This window comes from Myotis nattereri (assembly GCF_964212035.1).
Source record: "Myotis nattereri genome assembly, chromosome: 9".
NCBI classification, from domain to species: Eukaryota; Metazoa; Chordata; class Mammalia; order Chiroptera; family Vespertilionidae; genus Myotis; species Myotis nattereri.
This window is the reverse complement of record NC_138084.1, coordinates 107,901-124,499: the sequence shown is the minus strand read 5'-3', so window position 1 is coordinate 124,499 and position 16,599 is coordinate 107,901. Positions and strand designations below refer to the sequence as shown.

At 64.6% G+C, this 16,599-nt stretch overlaps 1 protein-coding gene across 1 annotated transcript; it reads left to right on the top strand.

Annotated features, from left to right (window-relative positions):
• The first annotated feature begins 1,165 nt into the window (after nt 1-1,165).
• On the top strand, nt 1,166-16,599 carry DUSP8 (dual specificity phosphatase 8). The gene is made up of 7 exons (XM_081100353.1): nt 1,166-1,329; nt 6,068-6,405; nt 8,010-8,148; nt 11,757-11,923; nt 12,409-12,568; nt 12,764-12,887; nt 13,133-16,599. The coding sequence occupies exons 2-7, from the start codon at nt 6,175-6,177 to the stop codon at nt 14,175-14,177; spliced, it is 1,866 nt and encodes a 621-aa protein (XP_080956479.1). The 5' UTR covers nt 1,166-1,329; nt 6,068-6,174; the 3' UTR covers nt 14,178-16,599.

The following is a 16,599-nucleotide window of genomic DNA, read 5'->3' as shown; positions in this document are numbered from 1 at the left end:
GGTCACCACCCCAGGAGGTGACCTCTGGGGACGCCCACCTGCTCCATGTACCTGGCCCTGTTTGCTTCCGGCCACACTTGCCCGAGGTGTAATTACCTGTGTTTGTTCCCGCTCTGGACTCCGGCGTCCCAGCGGCCGGCTGGTGTGTTCCCACAGGGACTGGCTGGGGGCGGACCCCCATAGTCTTTATTGGAGGGAGGCACACTGTCGGGGTGGGCCCGGTGAGCCTGTTTAGGGGTGCTTTTCACTGGAAACGTCAAGGGCTAGAGGTTTTCGGTGGGGCGGGGGAGGGGGGACGGCGCGGCACTGTCCCCCCCACACACCACAGTCCATGAGATGTGTGACCGTGACCGAGGCGACCCATCCCGCCTCGGAGCTCCGAGGCTCCTCCCCAGCGAAGTGGGGACGCGCGCTCCCACCTCCGGGAGTCGCGGAGACGGGTGAGCGCAGATGCCGCAGGGAGAGCGCGCGCAGGGCGTCCTCACGGTCCGGCCCGCTGGCGAAGGCTCTCCCGGCGGCAGGCCCCACGCGAACAAAGGCTGCGGGGGGCGGGGGGCGGGGGGCGGGGGGCCGGCGCCAGCTCAGGCCCGACCGGCGGGGAGAAGACTCGCGGGGAACCCGGTCAGCCGGACCCGCCGCGGGTCTGTGTGCGGTGAGGCGGGGGGGGGGGGGGGGGTCCCCGCGAGAGGCAGAGAGATGGAGCTGGGAAAGATGGGGTCCCAGGCGCGCACAGGACCTCTCGCGGCCCCTTTAAGAGCCAGTGCCCGGGTGCGGGGTGAGGGCAGAGGGCGGAGGGCAGTAGCGGCGAGCCCGGCCCCCCGCCCTCCGCCTCTCATCTGCACCCAAAGCTGGGCTCCGGCTGACGTCACCTGCCCCCGAGCCCCGCACGCTGATTGGCTGCAGGTGACGTCAGGGGCTTTTTTCGCTCGGCATGACCTCATCCCCGCCGGCGGCCCCGCCCTCCGCCCCGGGCCTGTCACTCGCGGGCGAGCCGTGGCCGAGCCGGCTCCGCGCCCCCCATCCGGACGCCCGAGCCCGAGCCCGAGCCGAGCCCGAGCCTCAGCAGCACCGGCCGCGCCCGCCGAGCCGCGGGTGGGATGCGCGCCGTGAGTGCGCGTGCCCGCCCGCAGTGCGCGCGTCCCGGCCCGAGCCAGCGCTCCCCGCCGCGGCCGTGGCGGCGACGGCGGCGACGGCGACGCGGCCCGCACGCTCCCCGGTCCCCTGCCCCGGCTGCGTGCGCCCCAGCCGGGCCCATGGGCGGCGCATCTGACCCTGCGCGCTGAGCGCGACGTGGGTCCCCGGTGCGCCCCGGAGGCGAGCGTGAACGAGGTGAGCGGGTCGCCGGGCGGGGGACGCCAGTGGGGAGGTGGGTAACCGCACGGAGGAGCCCGTGCGTCCGGCCCGGGGGTGCGTCACCTCGGGAGCGCTCGGGGGCTGCGTCTGGAGGGCTCCCGGGAGGAGGAGGCGGCCCGAAGGTGAGCGGCCCCGGCGCGCGGGTTGCGGGCCCTAAACCCAGCTCGAAGGGATGCCACGACCGGACAGGGAAGCCCTTCCCCCGCCTCTTGCAGCGCCCAGCGGCCCGGGGCCTGGCCCACGCCCTGCCACCGCTTCCCCGCCTTTCTCCTTGTGATTGCTGCTTATCTTGGTGGGGGGAGGGGTATGGATTAAGGACCCAGAGGGACCATTTGAGATCCAGAGGGTATCTGTCGGGGCCACTGCGCTAGCCTGCGACGCCGCCGCCGCCCCCTCTCCCCCCCCCCCCACACACACACACTCAGCCCCCCCTCCCCCTTTGGGGCGCAGAATTGGAGAAGGTCGTCCCTAATGCGGGCTTGTGCGGGTGCAGAGGCTGTCGCTACCGGAGCTGAGGGCCTTTGGCCTGTGGAAGGCTCAGGAAAGGACTCATGGGGGGGGGGGGGGGCTGCAGATCCATCTCTCCTGTGTACCCAGGCCGCCGCTGGCACCCCCACCTCCGGGTGCTCAGCTGGCCACTGCGGAATAAAGACAGTCGCCAGGCTGCTGCGGAGGCAGCCCGGGTGCTGGGGGAGGGGCTGGCACTGCCAGGCTGAGTGTAGCCGGCCTCCCTCTGCCTGTCTGCCCACCTGGGGTGGTACACAGCAGTCTGGCCTGGAGGGGAGGGGGCATCACTGGGCTCAGCCATAGCAGGTTATCACGTCCTGGGAGAATGTGCCTCTGGCTGCAGCAGTGGAGGGAGAGTGGGAAGGGGGCTGGAGGAGCAGTGGCAGGGTCTGGTGTGGCATCTGCAGTGCTCCTGTTGTGCAGCGTGGGGTGCTGTGGGTGTGCTGCGGGCCAGGAGAGCAGTGCTCTCTCTGCTCTGGGCCCCAGACCTTGCCCCCAGGGCAGCCCTGGGCTGTGAGCAGCATCAGCGCCCCTCCCTGCTCAGAGGACAGATGTCCCCTGCCCTCTCCGATGGCTAATGAGTGCTGGCCAAGCATGGGCTGTATCCTGCATCCGGCCATCAGCAGGGCTGGGAGAGTTGCTGGGCAGGTTCTCACCCCTGCTGCCCTCAGCCAGGGGAAGGCTCCTGGCCCCAGCAGCTGCCTCCAGGAGCAGTGAGTCCCACTGACGGAGATGCAGGAAGATGCTCCGAGCCGTCCTGTGCTCCAGGGCCCTTCCCAGCACCACGTCTCTGCTCAGGCTGAGGCTGACTTTGGGTACAGAAGTTTCTCCTGGACAGAGGGCTCCAAGGGCCATGGCTGTGGCCAGGGGAGGAGAGAGGGAATCCTGGTTATGTTTCCAAAATGTGACGCTCAGAGGGAAAGGGGAAGAGGGGGCCGAACCCACAGCAAAGAGCCGTGGTCAGACTGACCGGGGGTGCAGGAGCTGAGGCACTTCTCTGGGACAGCTCTGCCTGGGCAGGAATGGGGAGATGCTCTGGGCTGGTCCAGGTGGGAAACCTGGAGGGTGGTGACCAGCAGCAGCCTGGGCAGGCCTGGTGTGCAACCTGAGGACAAGCCCTGCAGATCAGCGAGGCTAGAAAAAGCCAGGCAGGAGCAGAGGAAGCCCAGATATTGCAGGGTCGTCCCCCACCTGCCTTCCTGAGGCCCCACATGCCAAGCCCTCCCACCCCAGGCTCACCCCAGACCCCTGGGCACCAAGGGGGCAGAGCCCCCACTCCACTATCTCCTGAGTCCATAGCCTCCCTGGGCTGGGCAGGGCAGTGAAGCCAGCTTGGGTCCTGTCCTAGCCATCCCTGGGTGCCAAGAGGGGAGCAGGGGTGTGAGCATTTGGAGTCCCTGGTGAGCATCGGTGGGGTGATGTGGGCTAACCTGCTGGGAGCGCAGGAGTCCTGCTCTGGGGGGCTCTCGGTGTGGCCTCTCCGCCCCTGGGTCATAGCGAGCTGGACATCTCAGGTCCTTCCACGCTGGCTTCCCTGAGCGTCTGCCTACTTGTGCCAGGCACCACTCCTCTGAGGAAGAGCCACAGTCCCACCTTCACAGTCTTGATGCCTAGCCACCTTTGCAGGAAGTGAGCTCCTGTCACTAGATGCCGAGCAGAAGGCACAGTGGCGAGGGTTCTGTCAGCTGGGTTCCCTGGTCATGCATGCACTCAGGGACATGCGTGTGCTGCACGGAGGCCCTGGGAACAATGGTGTAAAGTCGTGAGGCTGGCACTGGGGTTTGGGTGTCCTGGGACCTGGAGGGATTGGGTGTGACATGCAGAGGATGAGGACACCTGTGTCCAGTGACCACATGTGTGTGCACACACATTTGCGTGTGAGTAACTATACATGGCAGGGTGGGGTGAGATGCATTGTGGGAAAGGGGTGAGCATGGCTCTGTGTGTGGTCAGTGTGTAAAGGGGCATGTCCCAGCAGGCATAGCGGTGTGCACTTGGCACAGGAGCCAGGCTGCACCAGCCAGGACAGGGAGGGGTCTCCTGCCTCTGGACTGGGAGCAGCCTTTGGTGGGGGGTGTGGGCTGTGCCTCTCTCCCTCCCACACCCAGGCTCCGAATAGGAGGTGATCGGCTCTCCCTTCAGTTCCCAGAAATGGAGTCTGGGCTGAGGCTGGGGCGGGTCCTTGAAAGCAGGGAGGTCCAAGACCCTACAATAGCTGTTTCCTCTGTGCCCACCTGGCCTGCTCTAGCCCCACGGGACTGCTCAAGGCTGTCCTGAGCCTTCCCACCCAATCCCCACTCTGTGCCCAGTGCTCAGCCCCATCCACACATCCCAAGAGGGAGAGGGAAGCTGTAGGTCCACGGAGGCCTGTGGGTGAGGATGCGCTCCCGGGAGGCCAGCCCCGGGCAAGGGGTCTCCTGCAGGAGGGGCTCTGGCCAGACCTTGGCCATTCAGAGCCTGTGCAGGGTGGAGAGGGGTGGGGCCTCATGGGCCCTGGCTGGTGGTGGTCCCGGGCCCCAGGTCTTGGGCACCTGCAAGGCTGGGGAGGGGGAGCAAGTGAGGAGGGGGACCTGCCGCTCTCCAGAGCCAGCCTGCTCAGTGGCTGCTGAGGCAGGAGGAGCGGTTGCCTGGCACCTCTGCTGTTGCCATGGTGACAACGGAGGTGCTAACTGACTAATGAGTCCCTCTTGGCTGCAAATAACAATACTGTAGTGGTTAATAGGGCCTCGCTGGCAGATCCTTGGGAGGCAGGAGGGGACCAGGTAGGGCCTGGGACCGGGCTGCCCACCCCCCTGCAGCCCCAGCTGGCATCACCCCTCCCCTCTCTGGTCTCTGCCTCACCCCCTCTCTGTCTTCCTCCAGCCTGGATTCACACCCTGCTGGTTTGAGGGGCAGTTAAAGACCAGAGGGCAGTATAGTGCTGTCCACTCTCCCAGCCCCTCCCTCCTCCCTGTGCTGGATGGAGTTCAATTTGGCTCTTGTAGTTTTCGGTGGGAGGTGACTGCCCCATGCACCTGATGAGGACATCGAGGCAAGTGCCAGGTGCAGGACCCCCTGGCCCACAGTGCCCCCCCCCCCCAACTGTGTCCCTCTCAGGGTCCTGGGCCTCTGGCTGGGCTCTTGGTTCCACGTCCCAGGGCAGGAGGCTCTGCTGGGCCTGCAGGAGAGGGTGTGGGAGGCCTGGTGGCTGTGGCCATCTCAGCCGTGAAGAGGTGCAGATTAGAACTCAGAAGCTTTCCAAACTCCTCGTGAAGGAATCAAATAGCCAACCCTCCCCCCGTCCCCCGCCCCATACACACACACACACAAGCTGGGCGGAGATGTGGTGGAGGGAAGAACTGATGGAATAAGGCCTGGGGTTCTGTCCAGTCTCCTTGGTGTGACTGTGGGCTGGTCCCACCCCTTTCCTGAGCCTCAGTTTCCCATCTTAAAGTAAAGGCAGGGCCTGGCAGGTGGGGTGGCAGAGGCTTGGCACTGAGTCCCCAGGGGGGGGCTTCCACGCAGGGTTCTGCCGTCTCCTTAGCCTCCTCCTCCCTCTGTTCAGCCCAAGGGTCTTTGAGACACGCTGAGGGTCCCAGATATGGATCACCCATGTTGTCTTTGATCCTTGGGTTACCCCCACCCCACCCCATCCTGGGATCTGCCAGCCCTTAGAAGGTGCTCCCAGACCCTAGGCCCCCACTGTGCTGGAGCACCCGCTGTCACCACCCCCTTTTTGTGAGCGTGAGACACACCCTGTGGAGAAGGATACTGGCTGCAGACGCTGGGTGGCGAGCTCTAGGCCTGGGCTGCAGACCTGGGATGGTTGTGGCAGCAGAGGAGCCCCCAGGAGCCCAGCAGCCTGCAGAGGCAGCTCTGACGCCATCCCCCATCCCCTGTCTAGATTATCAGCTTATGGAGTGATTGGGTCATTCAGATCAGAGAGGAAGGGTGTGCTGCCTGGGGGGAGGGGACTTGGCAGAGAGGGGCCCCGGGGATTGGGAAGATGTGGGGACCAGAGAGGGGAGGGGAGGTAACAGAAACCCCAGAGGTGTGCCAGCTGTGTGGCAGGGTCCAACGCACTGTCAGAGCTAGCAGAGGGATGCCAATCCCCTCCCCCCCTCCCCAGAGGAAGGCTGTGGGTGCATGGCAGGCTCCGGCGTCCTGGTGCTGGGGTCGCACACTGGCCCCTCCGAGGCTGCTGCTGACTGGCCACCTCTCCCTGCAGGTCTGGTACCATGCCCGGTCACTCTGAACCCTAGGCCACACCTGGGCCATCAGAGCAGCCCCTGCTCACTTCAGGGGGCACCCCCTCCCCACTGCCCACTGCCCACCATGGCCGGGGACCGGCTCCCCAGGAAGGTGATGGATGCTAGGAAGCTGGCCAGCCTGCTGCGGGGCGGGCCTGGAGGGCCGCTGGTCATCGACAGCCGCTCCTTCGTGGAGTACAACCGCTGGCACGTGCTCAGCTCCGTCAACATCTGCTGCTCCAAGCTGGTGAAGCGGCGGCTGCAGCAGGGCAAGGTGACCATCGCGGAGCTCATCCAGCCGGCCGTGCGCAGCCAGGTACCAGCGCGTCCAGTCCCGCTACCTGCCTCCCCCCTCCCCGGCTCCCGTCACCCCCAGGCGCAAGGCTGGGCTCCTCAGCCAGGTGTGCGGGGCCATGTCTGGGGCAGCCGCCCTCACCCTGCCCTTGAACCCAAACCGGACTCCTCAAGGTCAAAATGCTCAGAGCCACCCTCTCCCGGGCTGTTGTGGACAGCTCCCCTCCTCCTGCAGCTTCCGCCCCCAGGGCGGCTCTCACTGACCCCGTCGCCCCTGCCCCTGTCCGGATCCTCACTGAGCCTCACATGGAGCTGTTCACACACACCAGACAAGGCCGTGTCCCAGGGGCCCAGCATGGGCCCAGAGAGGGTGCTGAGTGGATGAGCGAGATGTGACCGGGCACTGGGTGCACTGGGGCCCAGGCGGAAGGGGGCAGTGGACCAGGATGGCAGCTGGGTCAGGCCCATACTCGGGTGGCTTCGAGGACTCAGAGGAGGATGGCGCACGGCCAAGGGGCTGATAATGAGCATTCTTCGTCTCCAGCCCCCGCCCCGTCCCCGGTCTTTCCCCTCTCGAGTCCTGAGTGACCCAGAATTCTCTCTGTGGCTCCCAAGAATGTTGGGTCACCTGCAATGGACAGTCCTGTCTCTGCTCCCAGTAGCCTCAAGTCCAGCTGGGGAGGGACAGACAACTCGGGCCAGTGGCCTGGGAAAGCAGTGGCACTTCTCATGGGGGTGGGGGCGACATGCCCAGCGGTCTTGGAAGCTGTGAGGAGCTCCCGGTCACAGGCCCTGTCCCTTGCAGAGCCTGTTGTGAGAGGACCCAAGTGAGAGCCCCCACCCCACAGGCTGACCCAGACAGGCTCCCTGCAGCCTCATTGAGGGGAACCCGGCCATTGATCACCCCAGCGAGGACTCCCTGCCGGAGTGCAATCCCGTTGGCTGCCGGTGACATCATCGGGCTGGGCTGGCAGCTCTGCTGGCTTAAGGGCTGAGCGCTGGCTGGTGGGGTATCAGCCTCGCTCTAAGCAGAAGCTGCTGAACATCTGGCCCCCAGGCTGGGCACTGGGAGGGGGAGGAGGGCAGGTGGAGCCCAGCCGCAGCTGCTGCCTCCGGAATTGGGGGGCTTTTGCTGCAGCCCTGTCTCCCCTTAGCTGGCTGGGGGCGCAGGGAGAGGAGAGCCAGACCCAAAGGTGCCCTGCCTTCAGATCCCCAAAAGGTGCCTCCCGGGGACTCTGAGGATGGTTTCCCTCATATTGGCCAATGCGAGAGCCAGCCCAGGCCCTGGCTGTGCCATCCTGCAGCTGTGAGCCCTGCATGTGTGTGCCTGCTGGGGACCTGTCACAGCCACCCGTTGGCTCTTCCACGTGGTCTGGCCCACAGCGGACACCCATAGTGCTTGTTCCTTCACTCTTGGACGTGGTGGCATGGGGATCGGTGTCCCTCTCTGCCTGCTCTGAGGGCCTACCTGTGTAGCCACGGGTGTTTACCCCTGTTCAGGTAGAAGGTGGGTGTTTGGGTGCCTGCCCTCCCCTCAGGCAGCAAGGTGGCAGCAGACCCTCCCTCCTATCACCTGAGCCCCTTCCTGTTGGTGTCTTGACCTCTGCCCTCTGCTCATGGCCCCAGGCAGAGGCTGAGGAGCCGCAGGACGTGGTTGTCTATGACCAGAGCACCCTGGATGCCAGCGTGCTGGCTGCAGACAGCTTCCTCTCCATCCTGCTCAGCAAGCTGGACGGCTGCTTCGACAGCGTGGCCATCCTCACAGGTGAGCGCCCAGGGCTGGTGGGATGCAGGACACCCTCCCTCGGCCTCTCTCCCTTGTCCGCTTGGCTGAGGGGTGGGAGGGGGGCAGGGGCATCCAGGAGTCAGGGTTCCAGATGGATCCACCCCTATTCTTCTCTCTAAGCCCAGAGATCAGCGTCAGCTGGGGCAGTGGTTCTGTAGTTCCTGGGGCCCCACCGTCCCCTCGCCTGGGCCCCCACACTTTGGGGCCCCCTCCACTAGCAGGTGAAGAGGTGAACAGAAGGAAACCTGCAAATACCTTTTGTGGTGGGAGTGGGGAGAAATCTAGGCAAAGATGTGAGTGGCTCGGCTGGCAGCTCCCCAGCAACTGCCCCAAGGAGGGGTCACAGGCTTCAGCCTCTAGAAACCCGTCTGAGCAGAACAGGTCCCCCATCGAGAGGGCCCCTGAGGCTCCAGCCCAGCAGGATGCCTGGCAACAGCCCCTGGAGCATGGCCTCTGCCTGGTGGTCCTCAGAGGTCCCCATGGTTTCCTGTTTCCCAAAGTAGCCAGGCCAGTCTGGAGGCTGGGCAGCCCCTACACACACACACACACACACACACACACACACACACCACAGGGGTTCCGCTGGCTCCTTCCTCCGGAGGCACCTCTGTAGAATCTACTCCCAGGACCCTGGATGGGTGGGGCTGGCCTGTCCCAGGAAGGTGCACCTTCCCTGCCCAGGACCAGGCTTTTGTGGGTGCTCCTGCCCCTGCCCTGTGTGTGCCAGGGGCTCTGGCAGGCAGGTGGGATGGGTGGTGTGGAGAGGTCAGATGTCTGGGCTTAGGTGTCCTGGGCAGCCAGGAATTCTCCAAGGGCCCAGCCAGGAGCTGGCAGTGTGTGCACACGCTCCCTAGCATGAGTGGGAAGAGGGTCCCAAAGCAGCTTTGGGGACGTGGGCAGGTGGCCAGGGCTCTAGTGGTTTGTCTCCCACCAAGGGGCCGGGCCCCTCACCCCACACTTGGCAGGGCAGGCCTGAGTGAGAATGCACCAGGAGGGCTCACTGGACCTGGCTGTGCCCCCTGGCCCTCTCTCCTGCTCTCGCTGCCCCACCCTGCAAGGTTAGAGTATTTGCCCCATTTCTCTGAGAGCCAAGCCATGATTTCTCTGAGGGTCAAGAAATCATGACCCTCGTGGTAGAAGGAAGGCTCATCGGGACCCCAAATCAGGACCCAGACGTGGGGACAGCCTCCTGGCCTTGCCCACAGCTCCCACCCGGAAGCGAGCGGTCCCTTGAGCAGTGAGAATAGGAAGGACAGGCTGAGGGGGGAAGAGGGGAACCCAGCACAGGGTAGGTTGGCAGAGGCTGGAACTGGCAGACTGACCCCTGGGCCAAGGACGAAGGGCGCTGAGGAGCGCTGGGACAGGAGGACAGCACTGCTGGAGGGAGCCCTCCGTCCCCCATTCCTCCCCTGCCCCCCGCCCCCACCTCCACCGCCATAGGGAGGTTGTCGATAGCGGAGAGGGTCGTGGGGTGAGGTGCACTAGGGTGCGAAAATCGGCTGCTGGGACCCCAGTTCCCCGTCCCCGACCCCGCTGGGCTGTGACGTAAGCGGGGAGGTGGAGGGAGGGGGGAGCCTGGCCCTGGCCCAGCACCAGCAGCCACTCGTGCGCTTCGCTGCGGGCTGGGGATGCCACCACCCGAGGGGTGCGCCCCCGCGCCCTGCCGCACACGTGGCACCCTCGGACCCTGGCTGGAGACCCAGGCGGAGCAGCCCGGGTGCGAAGGGACCTCCCCCCCCCCCCCCCTCCCGGCCCAGGGCAGTGGGGGGGCGGCCTGGGGCTGGAGCGCGCGCGCGCGCGTGCCCGGCAGAGGCGGCGGGTGGGGCGGCGTCTAGGCGTGCGTTCGTGCGAGTCCAGGATTGCATTGTGAGGGCAGACCTGCCGAAGCCCCTCAGGCCCCTTCGGGATGCCCAGGGGGTAGGTAGGGGCGCCTGCCCAAGTCTGGGAGTGAGGGGACCTGCGGAGGATCTGAATCAGCTGCCACTGCTTCCCTCCCCAGAGCCTGGGCGGCTCTGACCTGGCATCTAGGGGGTTCAGAGGGGACTCCCTAAGCCAGTTGGCTCTAGCCAGTTGGTTCGGGGGACCTTACCTGAGGAATTGCAGCAAAGACTGGCAGGCTGTGAGCCGTGAAGACTTTCCTTGGGGGAGGACGCTCCTGGTGCCCCCCGCTTGGACCAGGGGTCCCTGGCTCTGGGTGGTGAGCAGGAGCCAACCCCCAGGATCCAGCTTGGCCTCCTCTCCTGGAGGGACCTCCAAGGCTAGCACTTCCCACTTCCTAGCCTGGAGGCCCCCATCCCCATGCCCCCCAAAGTCATGCCCCTTCATGGGGGGCACGGGGGCACTCTGGTTGGGGATTGCACAGACTGGACTCTGCGGAGATGGGCCGGGGTAAAGGCTGAGGCCCCCAGGTGTCTGTCCTTGGGAATCAGCCAGATCTTCTGCAGACCAGGGCAGGAGACCACACCTCACTCTGCTGCCTCCTCCAGCGGGAGAGGGTAGGCCTCAGCCCCATTGTCTCATTGGATGGACTGGTCCACTGAGGCCAGAAACAGCCTGCTGGGCGGGGAGCAGGGAAGGTGCCCTGGGGCTCCTGTCCCCAGAAGTGCAGTCTGCCCCAGGGTGCCACCTGCAGGCCTTCCTTATTCTACCAAGAGCTGGTGGCCACTGGGCACCCAGCCAGGCTGGTGCAAGCGCGTCCACTCTCAGTGTGTCATCACCGTCATTCTCTTTTAGCCTCCCTGCCTGGCTGTGTGGTGCGTAGGATGAGGAACAGCTCTGCCGAGATCGCGCACTGGGTCAGGGGTACCCCAGGGAAGAACCCCACCAGGTCATTCCGGCCAGTGAGGGGTTCCCTCCTCTGACCCTTGGCCCCGGGCTCAGATGTGCTGTGCAGGACGGTGGCAGTGCACGTGCCAGCCACATGTAGTCTGTGTGCCTGCTGCCTACCCTGCGTGCTCCCAGTCCCCAGGGTGCTCAGCTCCTTGGTCTTTGCTGGTGGAATGAAGCCACCACTGGAGCGCAGATGCCCCTGCGGGCTGTGTCCATTCCAGTGGGTGATGTCATGCCCAGGAGGAGGGGAGGCCCCTCAGAAGCTCTTGCCTCCTGGTCCTGGCACCCAAGCCTGGCCTGGGGCTCCCAGCCAGATGGAGGCAGGGAGGTATTGCATCAGCCCAGGGGGAGAGGTGGAGGCCCAGCCTGGCCCAGCCACAGGTATGGAGGAGCTGTGTGGTCCACACCCACGGCCGGGGAGCCTGCTCCTGCCTGGGCCCTCGCATGCTGTGCTGACCGCCACCTCGACACCACTTTTACGAGCATCACAGTGGCGTCTCCAGGGGGGCCAGCCCCTGACTAGCGCTTGGAGGAATGTGGACTTGCTAGTCAGGGGCTATAGGTGCACGGCACCAGCTCGAGCTGCAGCGTGGGGGGAAATGGCCTCCAGCACCCAGCGCTGAGACCAGGGCTCAAGCCAGAGGGTCGGCCATGGGGCCAGGTGGGGTGTGGCCGGGACACTGTGACATCAGTGCCCTGGGCTCCTCCTGCCCCAGCCAGCAGCCTGCCTGACCGTCTCCTCGCTCCTCCTACTGCAGGGGGCTTTGCCACCTTCTCCTCCTGCTTCCCCGGCCTCTGTGAGGGCAAGCCTGCTGCCCTGCTGCCTGTGAGCCTCTCCCAGCCCTGCCTGCCCGTGCCCAGTGTGGGCCTGACCCGCATCCTGCCTCACCTCTACCTGGGCTCTCAGAAGGACGTCCTGAACAAGGTGTGTGCACGGGCCAAGGGGGAAGGCGGCAGGGGGAGGAGGGAGCTGAAGGCCGATGGGAGGATGGATGAGCACGGGTTGGGGTTACTGGAGGACCCAAGGGGTAGCCGCAAGACTAGAGCCGGGCTGGGGGAAGGGCCCTGCAGGGCCGGGCCAGGAAGTAGTGCCCTGCCCCCTCAGCGGCAGAGCCCACATGCCGAACCGCTGTTGTCACTGGGCCCCTGGCCAGCGCTGAAAGAATCCCGTGTTTTTAAAATGGTGACGAGGGAAGAGGGTAAAGCCACCGCCCAGGCTGCCCTAAAGTTCCTGGGAGCCAGGCAGGCTGTGGGCGGGACTGGCAGAGGCCTGCCGGCTCCTGGGTGGAAGTGGGCGGGGCTGCGGGGCCCAGCCCCACAGCGACTTCTGAGGCTCTGGGATCTGGGCGTCCAAGGTCCTGCTGGCTGCGCCCCCTTCCAACCTGCCCCCCCTTCCCCCTGTCCCTCCAGGATCTAATGACCCAAAACGGAATAAGCTATGTCCTCAATGCCAGCAACTCCTGCCCCAAGCCGGACTTCATCTGCGAGAGCCGCTTCATGCGCATCCCCATCAACGACAACTACTGTGAAAAGCTGCTGCCCTGGCTGGACAAGTCCATCGAGTTCATCGGTCAGGGAGGCGCCTGCGCCCACTCCTGGGGCTGGTGGGCGGGGGGGGGGGGGGGGGGGGGGAGGGAGGAGGTTCCGCTCCCTGAGAGGTAGCTGCTGTTATTAGTGGCAGGGAGGGTGAGTTTCCTTACCTGGGGGAGGGAAGGACTGGCCACTCCTGCACTCATCAGGTCTCCCCCCCACCCCCCCACCCCAGATAAAGCCAAGCTGTCCAGCTGCCAAGTCATCGTCCACTGTCTCGCTGGCATCTCCCGCTCTGCCACCATCGCCATCGCTTACATCATGAAGACCATGGGCATGTCCTCAGATGACGCCTACAGGTAGCCAGGCTTCCCTTCTGTGACTGGGAACTGCCTGCCCCTCCTCCCCTCCCTCCACCCACTAGCATCAGAGGGGCCCAGGGCTCAGGGCCGGCTGGCTGGGGAGGGAAAGGTGGGAGGGAGGCCTGAATCAGCCCAGCATGTGTGGGTCTGACAGCGGCTGTGTGCCCAGCAATGGGAAGCTGGGGCCGGGGAGAGGTGGATGCCCAGCCTGCCCGTGACCATCCAGCTGCCTCTTGCCCCAGGTTTGTGAAGGACCGGCGCCCATCCATTTCGCCCAACTTCAACTTCCTGGGCCAGCTGCTGGAGTACGAGCGGAGCCTGAAGCTGCTGGCCGCCCTGCAGGGCGACGGGGCACCCCTCCCAGCAATGCCCGAGCACCTCCCAGGCCCTGCAGCCCCCCTGCCGCCACTGCCACCACCTACCTCAGAGAGTGCTGCCACGGGGAGTGCAGCAGCCAGCTCAGCCAGGGAGGGCAAGAGGGGCACAGGCAGGGAGCCCCCCTCGCCTGCTGCAGCCCCTGCTACCAGCGTGCTGCAACAGGGCCTGCACGGCCTGCACCTCTCCTCCGACCGCCTCCAGGACACCAACCGCCTCAAGCGCTCCTTCTCGCTAGACATCAAGTCGGCCTACATCCCCAGCCAGCAACCGGATGGCCCCGGGGCCCCTGACCCTGGCGAGGCCTCCAAGCTCTGCAAGCTGGACAGCCCATCCGGGGTACTAGGCCTGCCCTCGCCCAGCCCCGACAGCCCAGATGCAGCAACCGAGTTGCGCCCACGACCCCGCCGGCGGCTCCGACCTCCAGCGGGCTCCCCAGCACGCTCCCCCGCACATGGCCTCGGCCTGAATTTTGGGGACACTGCCCGGCAGACTCCACGGCATGGCCTCTCAGCCCTGTCGGTGCCCGGGCTGCCTGGCCCAGGCCAGCCGGCCAGCCCTGGGGTCTGGGCACCACCCCTGGACTCGCCAGGCACACCGTCGCCAGACGGGCTCTGGTGCTTCAGCCCTGAGGGTGCACAGGGGGTGCAGCTTTCGCCCCTCGGCCTGGCTGGCCCCCAGGGCACAGGCGGTGGTGATTTGCGCCGGCGGGAGGCAGCGAGGGCCCAGTCCCAGGACGCGCGGACCAGCTGGCCGGAGGAGCCAGCCCCAGAGATGCAATTTAAGCGTCGAAGCTGCCAGATGGAGTTCGAGGAGGGCATGGTGGAGGGGCGCGCCCGCAGCGAGGAGCTGGCCGCCCTGGGCAAGCAGGCCAGCTTCTCGGGCAGCGTGGAGGTCATCGAGGTGTCCTGACGGTGGCCAGCGTCGGCCCCTCCATGGGGACCCGGTGCCCCTGAGCCCTGCGCTGCCCTCGGCTGGGCCGCCAGCAGCCGGGCCCACTATAAATATATATTATATATAATTCAAAGAAAGGTAAATGGTTTTACTGCGATTTTTATCGAGAAGTAAATATTTCGATTTTTTTATTTATTGAAGCTGTTCGTTCTGGCAATGACTTGGCAACAGTGAGGGTGGTCCTCCAAGCTCTATTTTTAGTCTGGTATTTAAACTGAGACACGTTTCTAAGCAATATGAGGCCACCCTTCAGTCTCAAGCTGGGTTGCCAGACCCGGGGTCCCCTCCCCGCCAGCCCCACTCTAAGGAAACACTGCTGATCATTGCAAAGAGGCTGCCGAGCTTTCGTGCACTTTTTACTTAAGAAAAAAGGGGGAAAAAAGGAAAAAAAAAAAAACCTTGCCACAAACTGAGCCGCAGAAACTCCCGCCTGCCCTCCCGCCTACACCTCTCCGCACCCTCCCCCTCCCCCCCTTTCTTGGGCTGTGCACCAAAGCCATAGGAGCTGTGGTCCAGGAGTCCCTGCCACCCCTGCCAGCTCCAGGCACCGCGTGTTGGTGCCAAGGAGGGCACCTCCACCGCCTGTTTCCCCAGCCTGTGCCTGGCAGGTGCTGACCAGCACTGGGCCTGCCAAGGCCAGGTGTGCCAGGGGCTGGGGTATAGAACAGGGAGGATTGGTGAAGGGGGCTCTTGAGTGTCAGAGGCAGGGGGTCCCGGAGCAGGAATAGAGGTGGAGTGCCCCCCACTCCCGCCTGAGCCATGCCCACTTTCAGGGGCTCAGCAAGGCTGTTCATTGGCTGCCTCCCTCCCCTCTGCTCTGAGAGTGTCCCCGAACGCCCTCTGGGGTGTCTGGCAGGAGGAGCTGAGCTCGCCTGCCTGCCATGCTGGCTGCACTGGTCAGAGGGCAGATGAGTTTAGGGTCTTATTCTGAGCTCTCCCTCTACCAGCCCTCCCCAGGCCAGTCTTGGAAGTCAGGTGCACTGCAGGTGAGGGGCTGCGAGGAGTGGCCGTGAGCACCTGTCCAACCCCATGCTTGGACAGGTGGGGGGGGGGGGCCTTAGGTGATGCAGGACGTGTCCCCCAAGTCTACCCTGCCCTCCCTGGGGCCTCAGAGGAGAGAAACCCCCTGCACAACCCTTTCCCGGAGAGCTCTCCCCTCCGAAGTATCCCAGTATCTTCAAGTGGTATGCCAGTCCCCACCCCAGGTGGCTTTGGGCCCAGGTGGGCCGGCCTGGGAGTGAGGGCAGGAGAAAAGGCGCAGCCACCCTGGCCCACACCCACTGGGGTTCTTGGGACCCAGGGTTTTTGGAATAGATGTACCCGACCTCAGAAGTCCTAGGGTCTAGGACATGGGTGGGCAAACTTTTTGACTCGAGGGCCACAGTGGGTTCTTAAACTGGACCGGAGGGCCGGAACAAAAGCATGGATGGAGTGTTTGTGTGAACTAATATAAATTCAAAGTAAACATCATTACATAAAAGGGTACCATCTTTTTTTTTTTTTAGTTTTGTTCATTTCAAACGGGCCGGATCCGGCCCGCGGGCCATAGTTTGCCCACTGGTCTAGGATGTGGAGCTGGCCCCTAGGGAAGCTGGCAGAAGGGGTGGCCCCGGCAGGACTGAGTCCCACCCCCAGCTGCCCCTCTGGCTGTTTCTATTTGTTCTTTGGACCCACAGCCCCATGTCCCTGTCATGCCTCCTTTAAGCGGAAGTCCTGTTCCTGATCTCTGTCCCCACCCCGTTCCCCAAGAAATAAGCTATCATTGTTGTATTTGCAATCTATGGATTAGAGGTTTAAGTATTTATTAATATTGGTTAATTATTATTATTATTGATTATGTAAATTGCCTCCTGTTTGTCTATTGTGTTGGGTTTCTGAGGTGACACTAGGTGGAGTGCTGTCCCGGAGACAGTGGCCCGGGCCACTAGTGGCCCAGCACTCTGGATGCAGGTCCCACGGGGGGTGGGCAGAGGTGCTCTTGCTCTTGAGGCACTGGTCACCCCAAAAGGAGCAGCTGCAACGAGAAGGTTCCCTTTGGGTGCTGGGGGCCCCTCCCTGGTCGTTTCCGCCCCCTGTCCCAGGCAGGGAGGGCTGGGCCGCAGTCCTCCCCAAGTCCCCTTCAGCTCTCTCCCCCCTGCCTGCCCCCCACCCCGTGCCCTGGCCTTGGGGTGGCTCCAGAATGGATCGCCCCCCTCCTATTATTTGCTGGAAAGTCCAGCGGAGGAGCGGAGGCAGGTTCCCCCACTACACGGCTCCAGTCTCTCTGGACTGGCTGCCCGGAACCCTCCCCCAGCGCGGCCACACTTTCTGCTCCCATCCTGCCCCTTTCTTTTGTATTTGGGAAAATTGTGTTGTAATAAATCCTGAGATGGATGTTTTC

What these genes read in the sequence shown, in the direction of transcription:
- DUSP8 (XM_081100353.1), top strand. Translation starts at nt 6,175, where the DNA reads ATGGCCGGGGACCGGCTCCCCAGGAAGGTGATGGATGCTAGGAAGCTG. An exon ending in AGCCGGCCGTGCGCAGCCAG is followed by an intron (nt 6,406 to 8,009) that starts GTACCAGCGCGT and finishes TCATGGCCCCAG; the next exon opens with GCAGAGGCTGAGGAGCCGCA. An exon ending in CAAGTCCATCGAGTTCATCG is followed by an intron (nt 12,569 to 12,763) that starts GTCAGGGAGGCG and finishes CCCCCACCCCAG; the next exon opens with ATAAAGCCAAGCTGTCCAGC.